Genomic DNA, 19,632 nt, shown 5'->3' on the forward strand with positions numbered 1-19,632 from the left:
TATGTTTGTAACGAATAAACTACTCAACAGATTTTCACGAAATTTGGCACAAATATTTGTAGAAGAAATTTGTAAATACAATCTATAGATACTCATTATTATTGATTACAATAATTTCAGAGGAAAGCGTAAATCCAGCAAGAACATGTCGATACTGGACTGTCGTACTCACGACACAATTCAGGAATCGAAAAAAAAGGCCTCTTAGAAAATGTAAAAAAAAAAAAAGTATAAATAAAAAAAAAAAAGACAACAACGTCCCCGCAATGAGATAGTGACTTACAAATATAATAACCCGCTAAAAAAAATAGAAATTCATTCACCTGTTCCAATCTCAATATGTTGTTGAACTCCTCTCCATCAACCGGCAACTTGTAATGTTTCATCAGCGCGTGCAAATCGCGCGCTTCTTGTAATATCCTGCAATTATAAAAATAAATCGTTAATAATAGTCGTTATATAAAGCATAACAGCCGGATTATACATACATATAAATAATCACGTCTACAAACCTTGCGGGGCAGACAGAGCCAACAGTCTTGAAAAGAATGACGGGTCATGTTCAGATCATAAATACAAAAAAATAATCACGTCTACATCCCTTGCAGGGCAGACAGAGCCAACAGTCTTGAAAAGACTGACGGGCCACGGGTTCAGCTGTTTAATAATTTGAATCTCGATTCTATGATTAAGTCAAACAGCTGAACGTAGTCTTTTCAGTCTTTTCAAGACAGTCGGCCCTGTCTAACCCGCAAGGGATATAGACATGCTTATATGCAGTCCAATCAATCATGTCAGTCTTTTCAATCGTGTGGTGCTTAACCAACCCTCGTGATATTTCACACACATAATATAAGAGTACTAAGAGAAGCATATTCATACCATAAAAAGTTCTAAACCCATGGAGATTTGATATACTTGACACATGATTTTTAAACGCGAGCAAAGCCGCAGGCAATAGCTTATAATATATCAATGACACGTTTGTTTGTTTGTTTGTAATATCTTTATTGCATAGATATTTACACAGTAACAAGAAAATACCGTGCCGTGAGGTTCCCAGCGCCAATACAAAACAGAAAATGACCACTCCATCTCTTTCCCATGGATGTCGTAAAAGACGACTGAGGGACAGGCTTACAAACTTGGGATTCTTTTTTTAGGCGATGGCCTCGCAACCTGTCACTATTTGAATCTCAAATCTATCATTAAGCCAAACAGCTGAAACGTGGCCGATCAGTCTCTTCAAGACTGTTGGCCCTGTCTACCCCGCAAGCGACATAGACGTGACCATATGTATGTATGTAACAAGAAAATAGTACATAGTAACACCTGTTACAGTTGAGAGCCACTTCGTCGTAGTAGAGAGATTGGTTGAGGGCGGTGTGAAGCGTGTTCACCAGCAACGGTGGCGCCAACCGCGATATTATGTCACAGTTCGTCACGTCATCGCCGTGACTACATGTTTCCGTCGTGTTTGCCTGCCAAAAAAGGGAAAATATCATTGCAATCTATTAAATAGGTATATAGACGTGACTTTATGTCCGTGTGCCGTGTGGTTCCCGGCACCAATACAAAAAAGAATAGAACCACTCCATCTCTTTCCCATGGATGTAGTAAAAGGCGACTAAGGGATAGGCTTACAAACTTGAGATTCTTTTTTTAGGCGATAGGCTAGCAACTTGTCACTATTCGAATCTCAATCTATCTTAAAGCCAAATAGCTAAACGTGGCCTATCAGTCTGCTCAGGACGGTTGGCTCTGTCTACCCTGCAAGGGATATAGACGTGATTATATGTTACATACAAGTGACTTTATGTGTGAAAAAAATATTGTACCTACATACATACACAAAGTCACGTATATATATATTAAAGAAAAAAAATAAAGAAAAAGATCTGATATTTAAAATAGACCAGCTGTGCCCGCAACTTCGTCCGCGTGGAATAGTTATTTTGGGCATCATTGAAGCCCTCAAGGATGAATAATTATCCCCGTTTTTTTTTCATTTCTCCATTATTTCTTTGCTCCTTAACATGATGTTATACAGCCTAAAGCCTTCCTCGATAAATGGTTTATTCGACCCAAAAAGTATTTTTCAACTCGAACCATTAGTTCCTGAGATTAGCGCGTCCAAACAAACAAATTCTTCAGCTTTTTAATATTTTAAACTAGCGACCCGCCCCGGCTTCGCACGGGTGCAAAATTATAAATGTTATTATACATAAAAACCTTCCTCTTGAATCACTCTACCTGTTACAAAAAACCGCATCAAAATCCGTTGCGTAATTTTAAAGATTTAAGCATACAGACAAACAGACTAAAATAGCGACTTTGTTTTATACTATGTAGTGATAGATTACGGGATACCTGAATGTTGGGCGGGTATAGTTTCAACTCGGCGGTGTGTCGCGCCCAGGCCGCCACCACCAGCGCGGCCACCAGCCGTTGGAGAGCGCTGCCTGAACGCAGGTACACCACTATCACCTGCGACAAACAAACAACATTATATATCATCTCGGTCATCATCAATCTATTGAATTGTGCTAGCTATTAATGATAGTGTAAGAAAGACATACCGTTTAAGCAGAAAAATTGTTATACATATGAACTCTTGATGAACTGAAACTGCACTTTGATTTGAACTTAAAAACATGCACTTTATTAAAAAAATAATACTTATGCTAAACATCAAATCGGTCTTATCGTTTTACTTAATGGTATTCCAAGTGAACTCAAAAATTTTCTTTTTATTTTTTTTTTGTAAGTGGCCAGTTGCAACCTGGTAAACGAAGTAAACAGTTTTAACTAATACTCATTTTGAATTATACTAAACACATACTTATTAATAATTAATAAAATTATCATCTTAGTCGCAAGAAATCTATCCTGGACATAGACTTTTCCTCAACATTTTTACCGATTGAAAATGGATAATCAATCTAGCGTATTCCTAGATTATCGGCTCATTTAGTTGTTAAGTTTTTGGGTTGTACTTGACTTACATACATACATTTAATCACGTATATATCTCTTGCAGGGTAGACAGAGCCAACAGCCTTGAAAAGACTGATAGGCCACATTTTTGATTGCCTTAATTCAAATTCAAAAATTCAAATTCAAAATTTTTATTCATTATTATAGGATACTATTATATCGCTTAATAATTGTCGTATGGTTTAACAACTTGGTTGACGTCAAATAAATTACTTAAAAACTAAGTTTACTGCCGCTTCCAAGGCGTCAGTGCAGAAGAAGCGGTAACAAACTAATGATATAATTGATAATTAAATAGACATCTTTATACGAGACTTTTAAAAATCTTACAGTAAAGTTTTTTAACAATGTATATAAAAAAATAATATGATGTGAGATTCTTAAATATTCAAAATTCAAAATATTTATTCATTATTATAGGATACTTTATATAGCTTAATAATTGTCAAAACGTATGGTTCAACAACATTGGTTGACGTCAAATAAATTACTCAAAACTAAGTTTACTGCCGCTTCCTAGGCGTCAGTGCAGAAGAAGCGGTAACAAACTGCACTGTAATAAATGAGCACATACCTTAACGTAACAGTCTATTGGACTCTCGTCTTCTGCTTTGTACTCTATACCAGGTGCCGGCTGGACCAGGTAACATGAGAGGTAGCCTGCAAATAAAAGATACATTATCATATAACATGACAGGATTCTCCTTACTCAGTAGAAAACAGAACATCCTTAGAACATACTCCTTAACGCTCTAATTTCCGTCGTATTTATTATGCTTTCATACTTCTTCTTGCACACCCAAATTCACACCCATAAAACACACACCCGGCACCAATGAAAAAGAATAGGACCACTTCATCTCTTTCCCATGGATGTCACAAAAGGCGACTAAGGGATAGGCTTACAAACTGGGGAATATTTTTTTTAGGCAATGGGCTAGCAACGTGTCACTATTTGAATCTCAATTCTTTCATTAAGCCAAATAGCTGAACGTGGCCATTCAGTGTTTTCAAGACTGTTGGCTCTGTCTACCCCGCAAGGGATATAGACGTGACCGTATATATGTATGTCTCTCTGATGACGTAGACTTTGATGCGGGAGGCCATCGTTTTATGGGAGGGGGGATCGACTTTGACATGATATACGTATGGGCGTGTTACCCAGCATATCCGCAGCCTTGGTCCTGGCCCTGGTGACGTGGTGCTCCCTCTGCTGCTGAGCCTCGCTGCCGCCGAGCAGCCACTTCTGGTTGCGCAGCTCGCTGGTGCCGGAACTGCTCTCCGATGACGTCGACGTGGTGCGTGGGCGGCGTTCTTGCTGTGGGTAGGAAAAAATATTGAAAACAAATTGATTTTGAGCGAAATTTATTTTGAATCACTCACTGTCACTATTTGAATCTCAATTCTAGAACTAAGGAAGGAAGTATGCAGAGATCGTGGTAAGTAGAAAGAGGTAGTCTCTGCCTACCCCGCCGGGAAAGAGGGGTGATTTTATGTATGTATTCTAGAACTAAGTCACAGCTGAACGTAGTCTATCAGTGTTTTCAAGACTGTTAGCTCTGTCTTAACGGCAAGGGATATAGACGTAATTACATATGTATTTAATGTATGTTATTTTAATATGCACGCACATATAGTATGACGCTCTTGAAAAACCGGCTTAGTCAAAGTAAAAGCGCCGATCACCAACATATGTACATATGTATAGAGGCTTGACCACGTAAACGGAGCCACATGCTTTTCCTGGGGTTCCAGGTTCTGGTGAGGTGGTTCCAGGTGAGGTGGTGAGTGCATCCGAACAGAATCTTGATGGAGAAAAATTGGAATTATTGACTCCGAGTGGGCACGATACTCAATGGGGCGACATTCCGACTGTCACACAGCAGCGAAGAATCTAAATCGCGATTACAAAGATTTCACGGATCGAAGCATAAATACAACCTTCAACTCAACAGTCTGTCACAGGGTGCCCCAGGCATAACACCTAGCCTGGCGGAAAATCTTCCCTTAGTTAATAATAGATAATAGCAAAAGTAAGTCAAAAGTCAAAAAGAATAAACAATAGACAGGTCCCATATATTTAGCGGCCTCTGTGGCGCAGCGGTAGTACGCTTGTCTGTGACACCGGAACCCCCGGGTTCGAATCCCGGCCAGGGCATGATGAGAAAAGAACTTTTTCTGATTGGCCTGGCTCTTGGATGCTTATCTATATAAGTATTTAATATAGAACCGTTGTGTTAGTATCTCGTAACACAAGTCTCGAACTTACTTCGAGGCTAACTCAATCTGTGTAATTTGTCCCATATACATACATACATAAAGTCACGCCTCTTTCCCGGAGGGGAAGGTAGAGACTACCTCTTTCCACTTGCCACTATCTCTGCATACTTCCTTCGCTTCATCCACATTCATAACTCTCTTCATGCAAGCTCGGCGGTTTCGGGTACTTTTGACCTTACCCTTTACCAGGACGTCCTTAATTGTCCCATATATATATATGTATATTTATTTATTCATACGTGGTCTAGCGGTGCACAAAAGGAGGAATTCTCGAAATTTCCAATTGGAAACTCACCTTGAGCGGCGTGTGCAGCAACAGCGCAGGGTCCACCGGCAGGCGGGCGGGCTGCATGGCCAGGCACAGCCACGTGGCCAGCAGCGGGCAGCCGGCCAGGAGGGTGACTTCCAGGCGAGCGTGGCGGAGGAGGTTCTCCCACACCTGGCATGATACAAGATTCAAATCAAATCGTTTATTTTGTGAACATAGATTAAATTTAAACTAGTGAACAGTGCCGTGTGGTTGCCGGCACCAATAAAAAGAGAATAGGACCGCTCTATTTCGTTCCCTTGGATGTCGCAAGAGGCGACTAAGGGATAGGCTTGGAAACCTGGGATTCTTCTCTCAGGCGGTGGGCTAACAATCTGTCGCTATTTGAATCTTAATTCTACACGTGGCCAGCAGCGGGCAGCCGGCCAGGAGGGTGACTTCCAGGCGGGCGTGGCGGAGGAGGTTCTCCCACACCTGGCATGATACAAGATTATACAGGGTGACTTTTAATTCAACTGCATAAATTTAACTGTTAAATGTACTCATCTAAAGGATATTTAAAAACGTTAAAAGAAAAATATCGGTTCAAATTTCAGAGAGTACGGGAAAAAATAAAAGTATCAAAATCCACGATCCTAAATACGTCATATCACCCCGGCCGGCAGAAAAGCGACGCGTAAGATTGAGAGGTCAACGACACAATTCATTCAGTTTTTTAAATGTGAAAATGATGACGTTTAATTGTTTAATTTAAATAAAAATAGGCTCAAACAGCTCAGAAGCATGGGTAATTGGGTATAGTCTATGTTTAAAAGGATGCAGTTGTTTTAAATGTTACCCTGTATTTAAACTAGTTAATAGTGCCATGTGGTTCCCGGCACCAATAAAAAGAGAATAGGACCGCTCTATTTCGTTCCCTTGGATGCCGTAAAAGGCGACTAAGGGATAGGCTTGGAAACCTGGGATTCTTCTCTTAGGCTTCGATGGGCTAACAACCTGTCGCTATTTGAATCTCAATTCTATTCTTAAATTATTGATTAACTAAATTACTTATATTATTGAAACGAAATATATCCGAAACAAAAAACTCACTTTCAAAGCTATATCTTGTATCTCACACACATGTTCAAACAGCACCCTCTGATATATATGTCTCATCGCTTCTTGCAGCAACTCAGGGCTCCACATCAGGTATTGGTCATCATTCTTCGTTTCCTGACTCTTAACTTCCTCAACATTATTCACTTCCTCACCCTTCTTCAACTCCTCACTTTTGACATCTCCATTCGTCTCACCGTTCTCTTCAGTGGTAATTAATGGACGTGTCAAGGTACATAAAGTTTGTAGGGTCGCTTTTCTTACGGAAGATGTAGAATGGTCTAGATACGGCCAGAGACGAGGCAGAACATCTGCGAGGTCGATTGGGCTGTGAACAGATGAGACATTGTTTATGATCGGTTACCAACAAATTCGATATTCTTTACCATTAAAATTAACATAGGTCTGCCCGCAAGATGTCCTATGTTGGAAGGGACTCGTATCCAGCGTCTTGTTTATTTATTTGTTTGTAATATCTTTATTTCACAGAAATTTACACAGTTAGAAGAGAAAGTACATATTTATAAAAGAAATAAATCAATTGCAATGGCGGATTTCTCCATTAAAGGGATAATCGTCCAACCAACTGGCAAACAATAAAGAAACTAGATAACTAAGTAAAAAAAAAGCGGCCTTTCACTATATTATACCTTTATTGTACGAGAAAGAACAAAATATGTCCACCCACAAACATGGTAAGGTCTAAAATTGTTTTATAAATATACAAGAAACAAACACAGGAGTCTTTTGAAATACATACCTATCAATCTGTAGGTAACATTCATTTTTATAAGCTTCAATCGTGAAAAATTAAAATGAATTTATTTGTCCGTCTCTTTCTAAGTCATGTAATTAGAATGAGACTAGTGGGTCTAACTTGCAGCAAATGGGAAAAAAGGTTTAGGAAATGGAAAGAAAACCGGGTAATATTTATTTATGAATTTTTTGTTAATGCTTCCAGTTTGTATGTACTTTAGTGCTGGATCACATATATGTATGAAATGGTTCGTTTTTTAAAATTCATACTGAAATTAATTTTAAAAAGAAACTAAGATGCTATCTCGCTGTCGTAAACTCACTGCAACATCTTGGCGGCCTGCGGCAGCGCGCACAGCGCGGCCAGCAGCGCCATGTAGGAGTGCGCCGGCGCAGCCAAATCGTCCTGCTCCTGCAGCAAGCGCCACAGTCTCGCGGCCACGTGGGGAACCGTCTCGCCCTACAATTATTGTATAAAAATTCTAAATATTCAGGTTCACGCAAAGCTTTATGATATTTCAGTTAGCCGCAAACATAGCGATAAACAGGGTAGTAAGAGTCAAGGCTGATAGGCCAAATACAGCTGCATGGCATAATAGTAGAATTGAAATCCAGATAGTGACTGGTTGCTAGCTCATCGCCTAAAAGAATTCAAACTTTAGTCCTTGATCTGAATTACATACATACATACATAAAATCACGCCTCTTTCCCGGAGGGGTAGGTTGAGACTACCTCTTTCCACTTGCCACGATCTCTGCACACTTCCTTCACTGCATCCACATTCAACTCTCTTCATGCAAGCTCGGCGGTTTCGAGTACTCTGTTTCGATCTGAGTCATCTCGCTAAAAACATGGCGGAGGCTGATGTTATGTTATGATTATACAGGGTGACTTTTAATTCAACTGCATAAATTTAACTGTTAAATGTACTCATCTAAAGGATGTTTAAAAACGTTAAATGAAAAATATCGGTTCATATTTCAGAAAGTACGGAATAAAATAAAAGTATCAAGATCCAATGAGCGTCACCTGTGCGGAGAGCGCCCTGGCGGCGGGCACGAGCGCGCCGGCCGCCACCGCGGACACGTCCTCGGCCGCGTCCTCCAGCCCCGCCACCAGCTGCTCGATGGCGCCGCAGCATGTCGCCACTTCCTGTCGCAGAACATTATTTTTTTATTTTCATATAAGTTCCTTTCTACAAAGGAATACAAACAAATATTGATTTTGCAATAAATTTCAATTTAAATCAAGAATGATACTTTCCTAGACGAACGTATCTTGATCAAATTATGGACGTCCTGGTAAAGGGTCAGGTTAAAAGTACCCGAAACCGCCGCTTGCATGAAGAGAGTTATGAATGTGGATGAAGCGAAGGAAGTGTGCAGAGATCGTGGCAAGTGGAAATAGGTAGTCTCTGCCTACCCCTCCGGAAAAGAGGTAGTCTCTGCCTACCCCTCCGGGAAAGAGGTGTGGTTTTATGTATGTATGTAATGATACTTTCATACATACATATAATCACGTCAATATCCCTTGGGGGGAAGACAGAGCTAACAGTCTTGAAAAGACTGAAAAGCCACGTCATCTGTTTAGCTTAATGATAATCAACTAAAAGAAGAATCCCAATTTTATAAGCCTATTCCTTAGTCGTAGGCGACTAAGGAATAGGCTTGATAGAATACATGGGAACGAGATGGAGCGGTTCTAATCTTTTTTTTATTGGTACCGGGAACCACGGCCCGGCATCAAGAATGATATCTCTAATAATAATGCTTCTCTTTCTCCCTTTCGATTTACTTGAGTGAGTGAGATAGTGGGACAATCATTTTTGTCTTGGCTACTGGAGCGTTGGTAGGCAAACTGGTAAGATATTAGTTTCCTACTGCGGGCGTGACGTCATCTGCTGGTGTCTCACCTCTCTCGCGGCCAGCAGGTACTTGTACCCGAGCAGGGCTCCGTGGCGCGCCTCCCACTGCGGCTGCGAGGCCAGGCGCGACAGCAGCGCCGCCATGGCCGCCACTCGCTGTGACGTCATCTGCTGGTGTCTCACCTCTCTCGCGGCCAGCAGGTACTTGTACCCGAGCAGGGCTCCGTGGCGCGCCTCCCACTGCGGCTGCGAGGCCAGGCGCGACAGCAGCGCCGCCACGGCCGCCACTCGCTGTGACGTCATCTGCTGGTGTCTCACCTCTCTCGCGGCCAGCAGGTACTTGTACCCGAGCAGGGCTCCGTGGCGCGCCTCCCACTGCGGCTGCGAGGCCAGGCGCGACAGCAGCGCCGCCACGGCCGCCACTCGCTGTGACGTCATCTGCTGGTGTCTCACCTCTCTCGCGGCCAGCAGGTACTTGTACCCGAGCAGGGCTCCGTGGCGCGCCTCCCACTGCGGCTGCGAGGCCAGGCGCGACAGCAGCGCCGCCACGGCCGCCACTCGCTGTGACGTCATCTGCTGGTGTCTCACCTCTCTCGCGGCCAGCAGGTACTTGTACCCGAGCAGGGCTCCGTGGCGCGCCTCCCACTGCGGCTGCGAGGCCAGGCGCGACAGCAGCGCCGCCACGGCCGCCACTCGCTGTGACGTCATCTGCTGGTGTCTCACCTCTCTCGCGGCCAGCAGGTACTTGTACCCGAGCAGGGCTCCGTGGCGCGCCTCCCACTGCGGCTGCGAGGCCAGGCGCGACAGCAGCGCCGCCACGGCCGCCACTCGCTGTGACGTCATCTGCTGGTGTCTCACCTCTCTCGCGGCCAGCAGGTACTTGTACCCGAGCAGGGCTCCGTGGCGCGCCTCCCACTGCGGCTGCGAGGCCAGGCGCGACAGCAGCGCCGCCACGGCCGCCACTCGCTGTGACGTCATCTGCTGGTGTCTCACCTCTCTCGCGGCCAGCAGGTACTTGTACCCGAGCAGGGCTCCGTGGCGCGCCTCCCACTGCGGCTGCGAGGCCAGGCGCGACAGCAGCGCCGCCACGGCCGCCACTCGCTGTGACGTCATCTGCTGGTGTCTCACCTCTCTCGCGGCCAGCAGGTACTTGTACCCGAGCAGGGCTCCGTGGCGCGCCTCCCACTGCGGCTGCGAGGCCAGGCGCGACAGCAGCGCCGCCACGGCCGCCACTCGCTGTGACGTCATCTGCGATGCGCACACGCCGAGCGTTTGCGCGCACGTCTCACGGACTGGGGCTACCACCTGAATAAGGCACACGACTTTAGAATAGAATAGTTCTATTTTTTTCAAATTGGATACGTATTAAAGTCACATCAGCTTAAATATAATTATATCTACTATCGAATATATCAAAATATAACTACAGATAATCCAGAATTTGAAAGGGACAAGGGGGAAATAGAATCTCAAAAACCAATCAAATCTCAATGAAATAACCCAAAACAACATTTCACGTACAAAAAGTTACATAACACGTTTAAAAAAAAAATTCTAGTTCAATTTCGACAACATCATCTTTTAACGTGAGACAAATAAAAAATAATAATGTGAACGGTAGGTAACCTGATCAGATACGAAGTCACCAAATCTGTCCAATGCGAGCACACACAGAAGTCTAAGTGCCATGTCTTCAAGCCATTCTTGGTGAGCTTCTTCCATCTTCAACAGACAAAATTAAAATCATTAATAACTTTAATTAGAATAGAATAGATTTATTTTCAAAATTGAATACAAGGTATCCCTTATTGACATCACATCACTTAAATCTAATTATAACAACTACCGCTTCCAAACTGTATGTGTAGAAGAAGCGGCGAAACAAACTACACTGTAGCATTTGCACCGGCAATTCATAAAACAACTAAAATTTCGGCGGCTACTGGATCTAGATCCATACTTCACGATAGGAACACGAAGTCATGTCAATTTAATAGTAATGTCTTTCCGCTTTCTTTTATTTTTGCGTGTGAACCCTCCGCCATTACGGTTTGTTAATGTCTGGGAATGTCTCCAATACCCACCATGTTTCTCGGATATTGCACAGATTACTTTCAAAAGACCTATTTCTCCTGGTAATTTTTGTAAATTGTAAAGCACCACACCAACCCCCTAGTGGTTAACGAAAACATTCATTTTCAGCCCCGGATTCCGAAGACCTTTAATCTGGCCAAGTGTTTGAACTGAACTGAGTTTGTAAATACACACCAGCCTAGCGACTAAACCCAGCATTCTAGAGGTTCCAGAGTCAGACCCACCTGTTCCCTGGTCATGTGTGACGTCATCCCCGCGCCAGAAGCCACTTTAACACTCAGTAGGGCCAACACCGACCTCTAGCATTCTGCAGTGAGACCCACCTGTTCCCTGGTCATGTGTGACGTCATCCCCGCGCCAGAAGCCACTTTAACACTCAGCAGTGCCCACACCGGCCTCTAGCATTCTGCAGTGAGACCCACCTGTTCCCTGGTCATGTGTGACGTCATCCCCGCGCCAGAAGCCACTTTAACACTCAGCAGTGCCCACACCGGCCTCTAGCATTCTGCAGTGAGACCCACCTGTTCCCTGGTCATGTGTGCCGTCATCGCCGCGCCTGAAGCCACTTTAACACTCAGTAGTGCCCACACCGGCCTCTAGCATTCTACAGTGAGACTTACCTGTTCCCTGGTCATGTGTGACGTCATCCCCGCGCCAGAAGCCACTTTAACACTCAGCAGTGCCCACACCGGCCTCTAGCATTCTACAATGAGACCCACCTGTTCCCTGGTCATGTGTGACGTCATCCCCGCGCCAGAAGCCACTTTAGCTTTCAATAGCTGCCGCAGAGCGCTGGCGGCCCCGTGTCGCGCCTCCCACGAGGGCACGAACAGCTGGGCCTGTAGGGCTCCACACCAGCCCTCTAGCGGCCAACGGCTGCATTCGGCCCACGTGCCAGAACAATCGGGTACTGGTAAGCTGGTGTCCACTGAAAATATGCTCATCATTATTAATATACCCCCATAATCCAGTGGATCCGACGAGCGTCTACATATGAGTATGAGACGACATGATAGCGTTCTACTAATTGCATTCTCAATTTAAGTGTGATTGTTTATTCCTGTTGAATGTGGGTTGGAACTTGAAATTAATGGAGAAAATGAAAATTGGTACTTGTGACGAAAAAAAAGAACTGTATTAATGCACTGATTTTCACAATATTTGGTTAGACAAAATGAACTAAGATTGTTAGCAGTATAGTGAGTTATATAGCCTAAAGCCTTCCTCGATAAATGGTCTATTCAAAACAAAAAGAATTTTTCAATTCGAACCAGTAGTTCCTGAGATTAGCGCGTTCAAACAAACAAGCAAACAAACAAACTCAACAGCTTTATATTATAATATTAATATAGATTTAATTCAGTCAAATTTGACTATCTCACCGATTAAATCCTCATGCTCCAACTTGATCTTCTTGCGGTCTGGCTCCACGGGGGGTGTGGGGGGAGCCGAGGGGGGGTCGTCGCAATCCCGAGACTTCTGTTTGCTGAACGCCAGTCTCGCTTTCCTTTTGGCGAGGTTTATTTCTCGAGAACTTAAGTGTTTCGACGTGGGGACTAGCTCTTGTACCGGCCTCTGATGGATAGAAAATAGAAATGGTAAATTTTATTAAACCGTGCATTCATTTTATTTTATTGATTCAAATTTCAAATTCAAATTCAAACGTTTATTTGACAACTATGAGTCATAAATATAATACAGGTGGTATGCATAATTTTGTTCGTATCATAGCAACTCGGTGAGTATTGCAAATGTAGTCAATTACAATATAATAATTATTTTACTTACATAAAACAATTTTGATTTAATTTATTAATTTTGATTCATTCCTTACTAGCTGCTGCATGCAATGCAATTTCATACGCGTGGAAAAATCTGTTTTTTTATATATATATATATATTTAAAACAACCAACAGCTGTTAGTACATTACAAACTAAACTATACTATTATAGTAATGCTTGTACTGCTTGCTATATTAGTGATTCTGAATATTTGTGTGTACAAACAGAAAAACAGACAGGATTGTTTCTAATCTATAACAGTGATTAAAAAGTACTAACTAGATCCGAAATTAAAATATAATAGTACGAATGCCGTGTGGTTCCCGGCACCAATAGGCAAAGAATAGGACAACTCCATCTCTTTCCCATGGATGTCGTAAAAGTCGACTAAGGGATAGGCTAATAGACTTGGGATTCTTCTTGCAGGCGATGGCCAAGCTAACTGTCACTATTATATCATTAAGCCAAAAAAATGAACGTGGCCTATCAGTCTTTTCGAGACTATTGGCTCTGTCTAATCCGTAATGGATATAGACGTGATTATATGTATGTAGAACGTAGTCGCGTTTTGCCTTGCTGTTGATCGTTTTCGTCAAACCTAACAATTATCTGCATACTTTATTTCAGAAAAACAATGACGTCACTTACTCTAAGCGATTCAGTCTTGCTCGGTTGAGCTCTGGAGGGGCACAAGTCTTCGTTGGAGTATACAGTAGTGAGATCTACTCCTAATTGAGCGGCCACGTCCAAGCCAAGTCGGGCGTTTAACTGTTGGCGTTGTTTCGCCAGTTTCTCTTTCATGTCTGCAAAATAAATAATAAAAAAAATAATAAAAATAAAAAACATACACAAATAAATCACGCCTCTTCCCCGGAGGGGTAGGCAGAGACCACATCTTTACAATTGGCACGATCCCTGGACACTTCTTTCTACTTTTCACCATACCATAAAAACTTTAACATTTGCACTATTATTGGTTGATGACTTTGGACAAGTAGTTAGGTATATAATTATTTAAAATCTGTAATGTGTGGTTTCCTGCGCTTTACAATAGAACCACTCTACTTCTTTCATAAAAAGCGACTAAGGGATAGGCTTATAAACTTGGTTTCCATCTTATCGGCGATGGGATAGCAATCTGTCATATCCAAAATTTTTATTCATTTAGTATTGGACATTTCAACATCAATTAATTTAAACAAAGTTTACTGCCGCTTCCAAAGCGTCAGTGTAGAAGAAGCGGTAACAAACTGCACTGCAGCATTTTCATCAATACCGTCAACTGACATTTGAATCACAATTAAGCTATACAGCTGAACGTGGCCTTTCAGTATTCTGAAGACTGTTAGCTCTGTCTTGTATGTATGGTTGTAAAAGGTTTAAATCCGACATTAAATTCCGGCTATTGCAACTATAAGTATAGGGTAGCAGACAAAAACCTTTTTCATGTGTAAATAAATGGTACAATACCATAACTATATTTATGAAGAGAATATTTTTTTTTGTTTATATTTTTTGTTTATAATGCATCATCATGGGTTGAAATAATGATAAGATAAGCAAATGCTTATTACTTGCAGTTTTAAGTACATTCATCATAACTTGGATAAAACATTCATTAATGGATCACTAGCTTTTGCTCAGTGATCTGCCTGCATAATTTTAATAACGCGCTTTACAATACAAAATTGCATTTATATTTTCTTAAATTACTTAAAATTTAGCGTCGTTTAAAATGTTGTATACTTGTATGTTCATTCCGGGAATCTTCAAATTGAATTTGGAATTAATAAAAAAACATACTGATTTTAAAACATATTTAAACAAGTATTGCATGTAAAAAATTATAGTTTGTACGGATAGCAGACATCAATCTACTATCTTTAGTTCGTAATCGTGAACAAGGAAAATAAAAAGGTAATTGTAGTTGTTGTAACATCGCATTAGAAATATGCAAGTTGGTGCGTTATAAGTGCACATATTAATTTCTTTATTTGCATATCACCTTAGCTAAGGCGACGAAAGATATATCGTATAATTATTGCCACCCAGGGTTTATTTACTGATATGTGTTAAAATTCCTTGATGTTGCAGTGTAGTTTGTTCCGCCGCAGTAGTAGTAGAATTAAAAAAAATATTCCAAGAGCGTACATTTAATTGCGGTTGCAATCCTGCAAAGGTTGCCAAGGTCAGATAGGAGTCGCTTCGTGTAAGAACCTGACTCACCCAATCCCGGATCCATGGTCAAAGGCGTACCAACTTCAGCAGGCTAATTTCTAGAGTGGTGAGGACATAGTTGGGTATAATGTCCAGGAGGGTGAACATGTGCCGTGTGGTTCCCGGCACCAATACAAAAAGAATACCTAAGACCACTCCGTCTCTTTCCCATGGATGTCGTAAAAGGCGACAAAGGGGTAACCTTACAAACATGGGATAATTTTTTAGGCGATGGGCTAGCAACCTGTCACTATTTGAATCTCAATTCTATCATTAAGCCAAATAGCTGAACGAGACCATTCAGTCTTTTCAAGACTGTTGGCTCTGTCTACCCCGCAAGGGATATAGACGTAACCATATGTATGTATGTGTGTAGGGCGAACATATTGAACCTGTATACCTGCGGGTGAGAGAGCCTCCTCGTCGTTGTCGTACTCGCGGCCCTCGGAGCCCATCAGGTGGGCGCCGTTCTGAAGCACCCGCTCCAGGTCGAAGGTGTCACACCGCAGACGCCCCGTATCCTCTGACTCGCTTTTTATATCTATTCAAGAAGTAAATATAATCTTAATCTACATATATATAAAGGGCTCAGTTTCACTTCGCAACAGGTGATATCCTGAAATTTATGCGGTCCCTATTCAGAGAACCTAATGCGAGTGATTTGTTTATTTTATAACTTGTATTTACTTACTATTTTCTTGTTACTGTGTAAATTTCTATGCAATAAAGATATTACAAACAAACAAACAAACGAGCGAGTGATTACGCGCGTGGTAAGTACGATAAACACCATTGGTTGACATAATTCAGCGTATCGGACCACGAACGAGAACGAAATAAAGGAGGACACTGACTGATTGATTGACTGACAGACATAATATCAATGCACAGTCTAAACCGTCACAAGACAGAATTTCCCGAAACTCCCGCTTCAGCCCGAAAGGCTGTAATAACCTGGGGATATTATTTAAAGCAATGGGCCAGCAACCTTTCTCTATATGAATCCCAATTCCTCCTAAATATTATAGCTTTTTAGTAATTTAAATCAGATGTAAGGTGTACTCATTATTTCATTATTCTTATGTAGGTCTACAGTAAATAACTGCGAGTTATTAGAGGACCAATTAGGCTCATTGAACGACCACTTTTGTTTGTGAAATTTCCAAACGTGTGAAATGTCGTTTTAGCCAACACTATGAATAAACTCTTCAATTATCATACGCATGCGAAGATCATAAATTTAATACCTATCCTATAGCTACATTTATCGGAAACTGCATTTCAATTATAATATCTGCGTCATAAGAACATACTTCGTGGTCAATAGGTATTTTTTCAATTTATTTAAAAGCTGTGTCTATTTTGCAATGATAAAACGATATGTCATCGCACTGCGCCCGCGCCGGATATCCAGGGTCACATGCAAGTCCTGTATGTCTGCATTTTAATGTGATACCGACATTATTTTTATCCCCTTCCGTCGTCGCAGGAAATGAAGCTTGTTTGTGGCGTCAGCGTGGATATAATTTATTTGCCTATTGTCTTAAATAATTCAATTTATTTTGAGTGTGTTTATGTAATGAACTTATCAGATAAATTCAATTGTTCCCGTTCAAGGAGTCAACACCTTGTGAGATTTATAAAAAATGATTAAGTACTTTTTGTTGGTATCGATAATTGAATTAATCTACACTTTGGCCAGTTTGGCATAGTCGATGATATTGGTCTCATCTTGATTTTGGTTTGTATGAACGAATATATACGAGAATATATTTTACTCATCACCCAAAGGTTGACTGGAAGAGTTTACTTTAGTACCGTCCGCGTTTGTAACTACTCTGTCTCTTTTTGTTCTGTTATCTTTATTATTCTTATGATGCAATTGATTTTTTATCTATCTCATCATGATTATTAAAATCCATGAATAAACACGCCAATTACAAATTACTTTCGCAGATCCGCAACCGGAACAGACTATCTAGTGATATCTGACCCCCGGGTCACATATCCGCAAAATTAAATTGCTCTCCATTATGCCATTGTAACAATAAACGCAGCAAGGTCGGCGTGAACTCCCGTCTATTTCGGATCTGGGTCGCCGATCGACTTGCGAACATGTTTAATAAAAAAACAACACGCTTTCCTATTATCGATAACTTGTCGATAAGTTACACACGTCACTTGAAATTTAGTCTCTTTTGTGTTTCAGACTTAAGACAGTAATTAGACTAACTAATGATCATGATAGATATATTGGAACGTAATAGACAACCAAAAGGCATTCCTACTATTAAACTCGTCGGTAAGTTACAGAACATCCATCATTTATACTTTGGGCTACACTTAAATTATAAAAACCAGTCCCTAGTCAGTCACGTTTGTGTTTCAGATTTCAACCAACATCTAAGAGAGGTACAATACGCGAGGTTTCAAAAGAAATCACAGATGTGTAGTAAAATTTCAAATGTATAAAACAATGTAGTAACCACATATATTATTTACAGTCTACCACCATGGTAATCTTTTAGAATGACAACCAGATTGTTACTAATTCTTTCATGGATCTTACCTGTTTTGCCTGTAAACGGCGCCGGTTTCCATTCTGGGACATTCGACAGTATAGCTTCCACGGCCTGAAATCATAAAACGAAATGAAAACTTCTTTATTTATACCAAGGTTTACAGACTGAAAATCTTCATTGACGAGTAGAATATTTTTACTTTTACTAAGTGGGTGACAAAATTAGCAAACAAATAAACAAACGATGTCTAGCCGTGCCTCGGATTACAACTGTCATTATGTTTTACAAATGTATTAGATAATGAAGGCAAAACAATAGGTTAGGTGTTACTTCAATAAGTGTTGAAGATTACGCCAAGGCCTTTGACTGCATTAACTTAAGTATTTAATGGAATTTGCATAATTGTAAGTAAACCAAGAGTATTTATTATAAGCGCTAGCATTATAATCTATAAATTTAGCTTTTACAATTTGACCAATTAGATACAGTAAATCGGCAAAGATAAATGCAAAGAGAAAAATGGGTTCCACAGGGTAGCATAATTTCGCCAATATTATGTATCTAACATTTGCGGAAAATTAAATTTTAATATTTTCACAAGAAAAATTTTGCTTTTTATGAAATGAATGAATGCCATTGTTCATATTAAAGGAAAAGGATCAAAGTTTAATAAATAAATGGGTTTAAAAACCGGAAAATAAAAGAGCGGATCAGGTAGGTTTGTTTCCAACAAACAAATATATTTTCGAAACTCTGATTTGGCCCCAAATAACAAGGAAAAATATAGAAATAATTATAAAAGCAAACATAATATAATTTTATGAATAACATAAAAACGTCCTGCGTTCAGAAACGCAATAGAATATGGTAATTTTCCACGTCAACGAGCGAATTATGGCAAATGAGTATCGGGATTAGTTATAATGTTCATGAAAGTCAACTTAAACTATACATACAATTGCTTCATTCAAAATGACATGTAATTATTGAACGAAATACATTTCAACATACGTATGTTTTATGATTTGTTTTGGTGTAAATCATTTTTACACAAGTCTATCAAGAGATTTGGTAATTATGATGCGGTAATGAAAAATGTGTCCGTAATATTATTGACCTCTTTTGTCATGCCTTGAATAAAAACTAGCACATGGAAATTGTAACTCTATCTTGGTTAAATTTTCCTTCTTTTTGACTGGTTCCTGATATGCGCAAATAGGAAAGTTAATCGCTTTTTCTTTACATACATATATTAAGCTTGGATCTAATAAATTTATTATCGTGTTAAAATAACTTTTATTGTAATCTTAATGAAAATAGGGAAATGCATTCTGGTGCTATGCACTCTAGTAAATAGATTGTCGAGTCATCACGTATAAATCACAAAAGAACATGCCAAGCCTCTCCACGCAGAGAACGCATTCACGAGATAAATCTCTTCATCAGAGTACAATAAAGCCAATTATGCGATAACAAAGCGATCAACAAACAAACAAACACACAATCTCGCGTGCAATGTGTCTGTATTCCACGCGGGCTGAATAGCAACGACCCGTGAAATAATATGGTCTCATTCGATTTTGAATACAATAGCAGTGAAGTCAAATCTGGATGTACCATTTAAATAATTTAATGCGTAATCTTTAATAATTGCATCACATTGTTATATCTCGGAGTATAAGATGAACTGACTGTACTTTCTACATAGGTACTACGTCTATATCCTTGCAGGGTAGACAGAGCCAACAATCT

At 40.7% G+C, this 19,632-nt stretch overlaps 1 protein-coding gene across 1 annotated transcript in view; it reads right to left on the reverse strand.

Moving 5' to 3' along the window:
- The window catches only part of LOC106142537 (TATA-binding protein-associated factor 172), a 50,571-nt gene that overhangs the window by 22,931 nt on the left and 8,008 nt on the right, over positions 1-19,632 (reverse strand). Inside the window, exons 4-19 of the mRNA XM_060946767.1 lie at positions 17,928-17,991; positions 15,759-15,899; positions 13,790-13,944; positions 12,741-12,933; positions 12,078-12,286; positions 10,891-10,986; positions 10,393-10,569; positions 8,430-8,552; positions 7,723-7,859; positions 6,638-6,971; positions 5,573-5,716; positions 4,159-4,315; positions 3,572-3,657; positions 2,371-2,487; positions 1,333-1,481; positions 324-420 (exon numbers count right to left, since the gene is read on the reverse strand). Coding sequence (XP_060802750.1) covers positions 324-420; positions 1,333-1,481; positions 2,371-2,487; positions 3,572-3,657; positions 4,159-4,315; positions 5,573-5,716; positions 6,638-6,971; positions 7,723-7,859; positions 8,430-8,552; positions 10,393-10,569; positions 10,891-10,986; positions 12,078-12,286; positions 12,741-12,933; positions 13,790-13,944; positions 15,759-15,899; positions 17,928-17,991 — 2,379 coding nt within the window. The remainder of the gene's footprint in view (positions 1-323; positions 421-1,332; positions 1,482-2,370; positions 2,488-3,571; positions 3,658-4,158; positions 4,316-5,572; positions 5,717-6,637; positions 6,972-7,722; positions 7,860-8,429; positions 8,553-10,392; positions 10,570-10,890; positions 10,987-12,077; positions 12,287-12,740; positions 12,934-13,789; positions 13,945-15,758; positions 15,900-17,927; positions 17,992-19,632) is intronic.

The sequence above is a fragment of the Amyelois transitella genome, chromosome 12, assembly GCF_032362555.1.
Source record: "Amyelois transitella isolate CPQ chromosome 12, ilAmyTran1.1, whole genome shotgun sequence".
Classification (NCBI taxonomy): Eukaryota; Metazoa; Arthropoda; class Insecta; order Lepidoptera; family Pyralidae; genus Amyelois; species Amyelois transitella.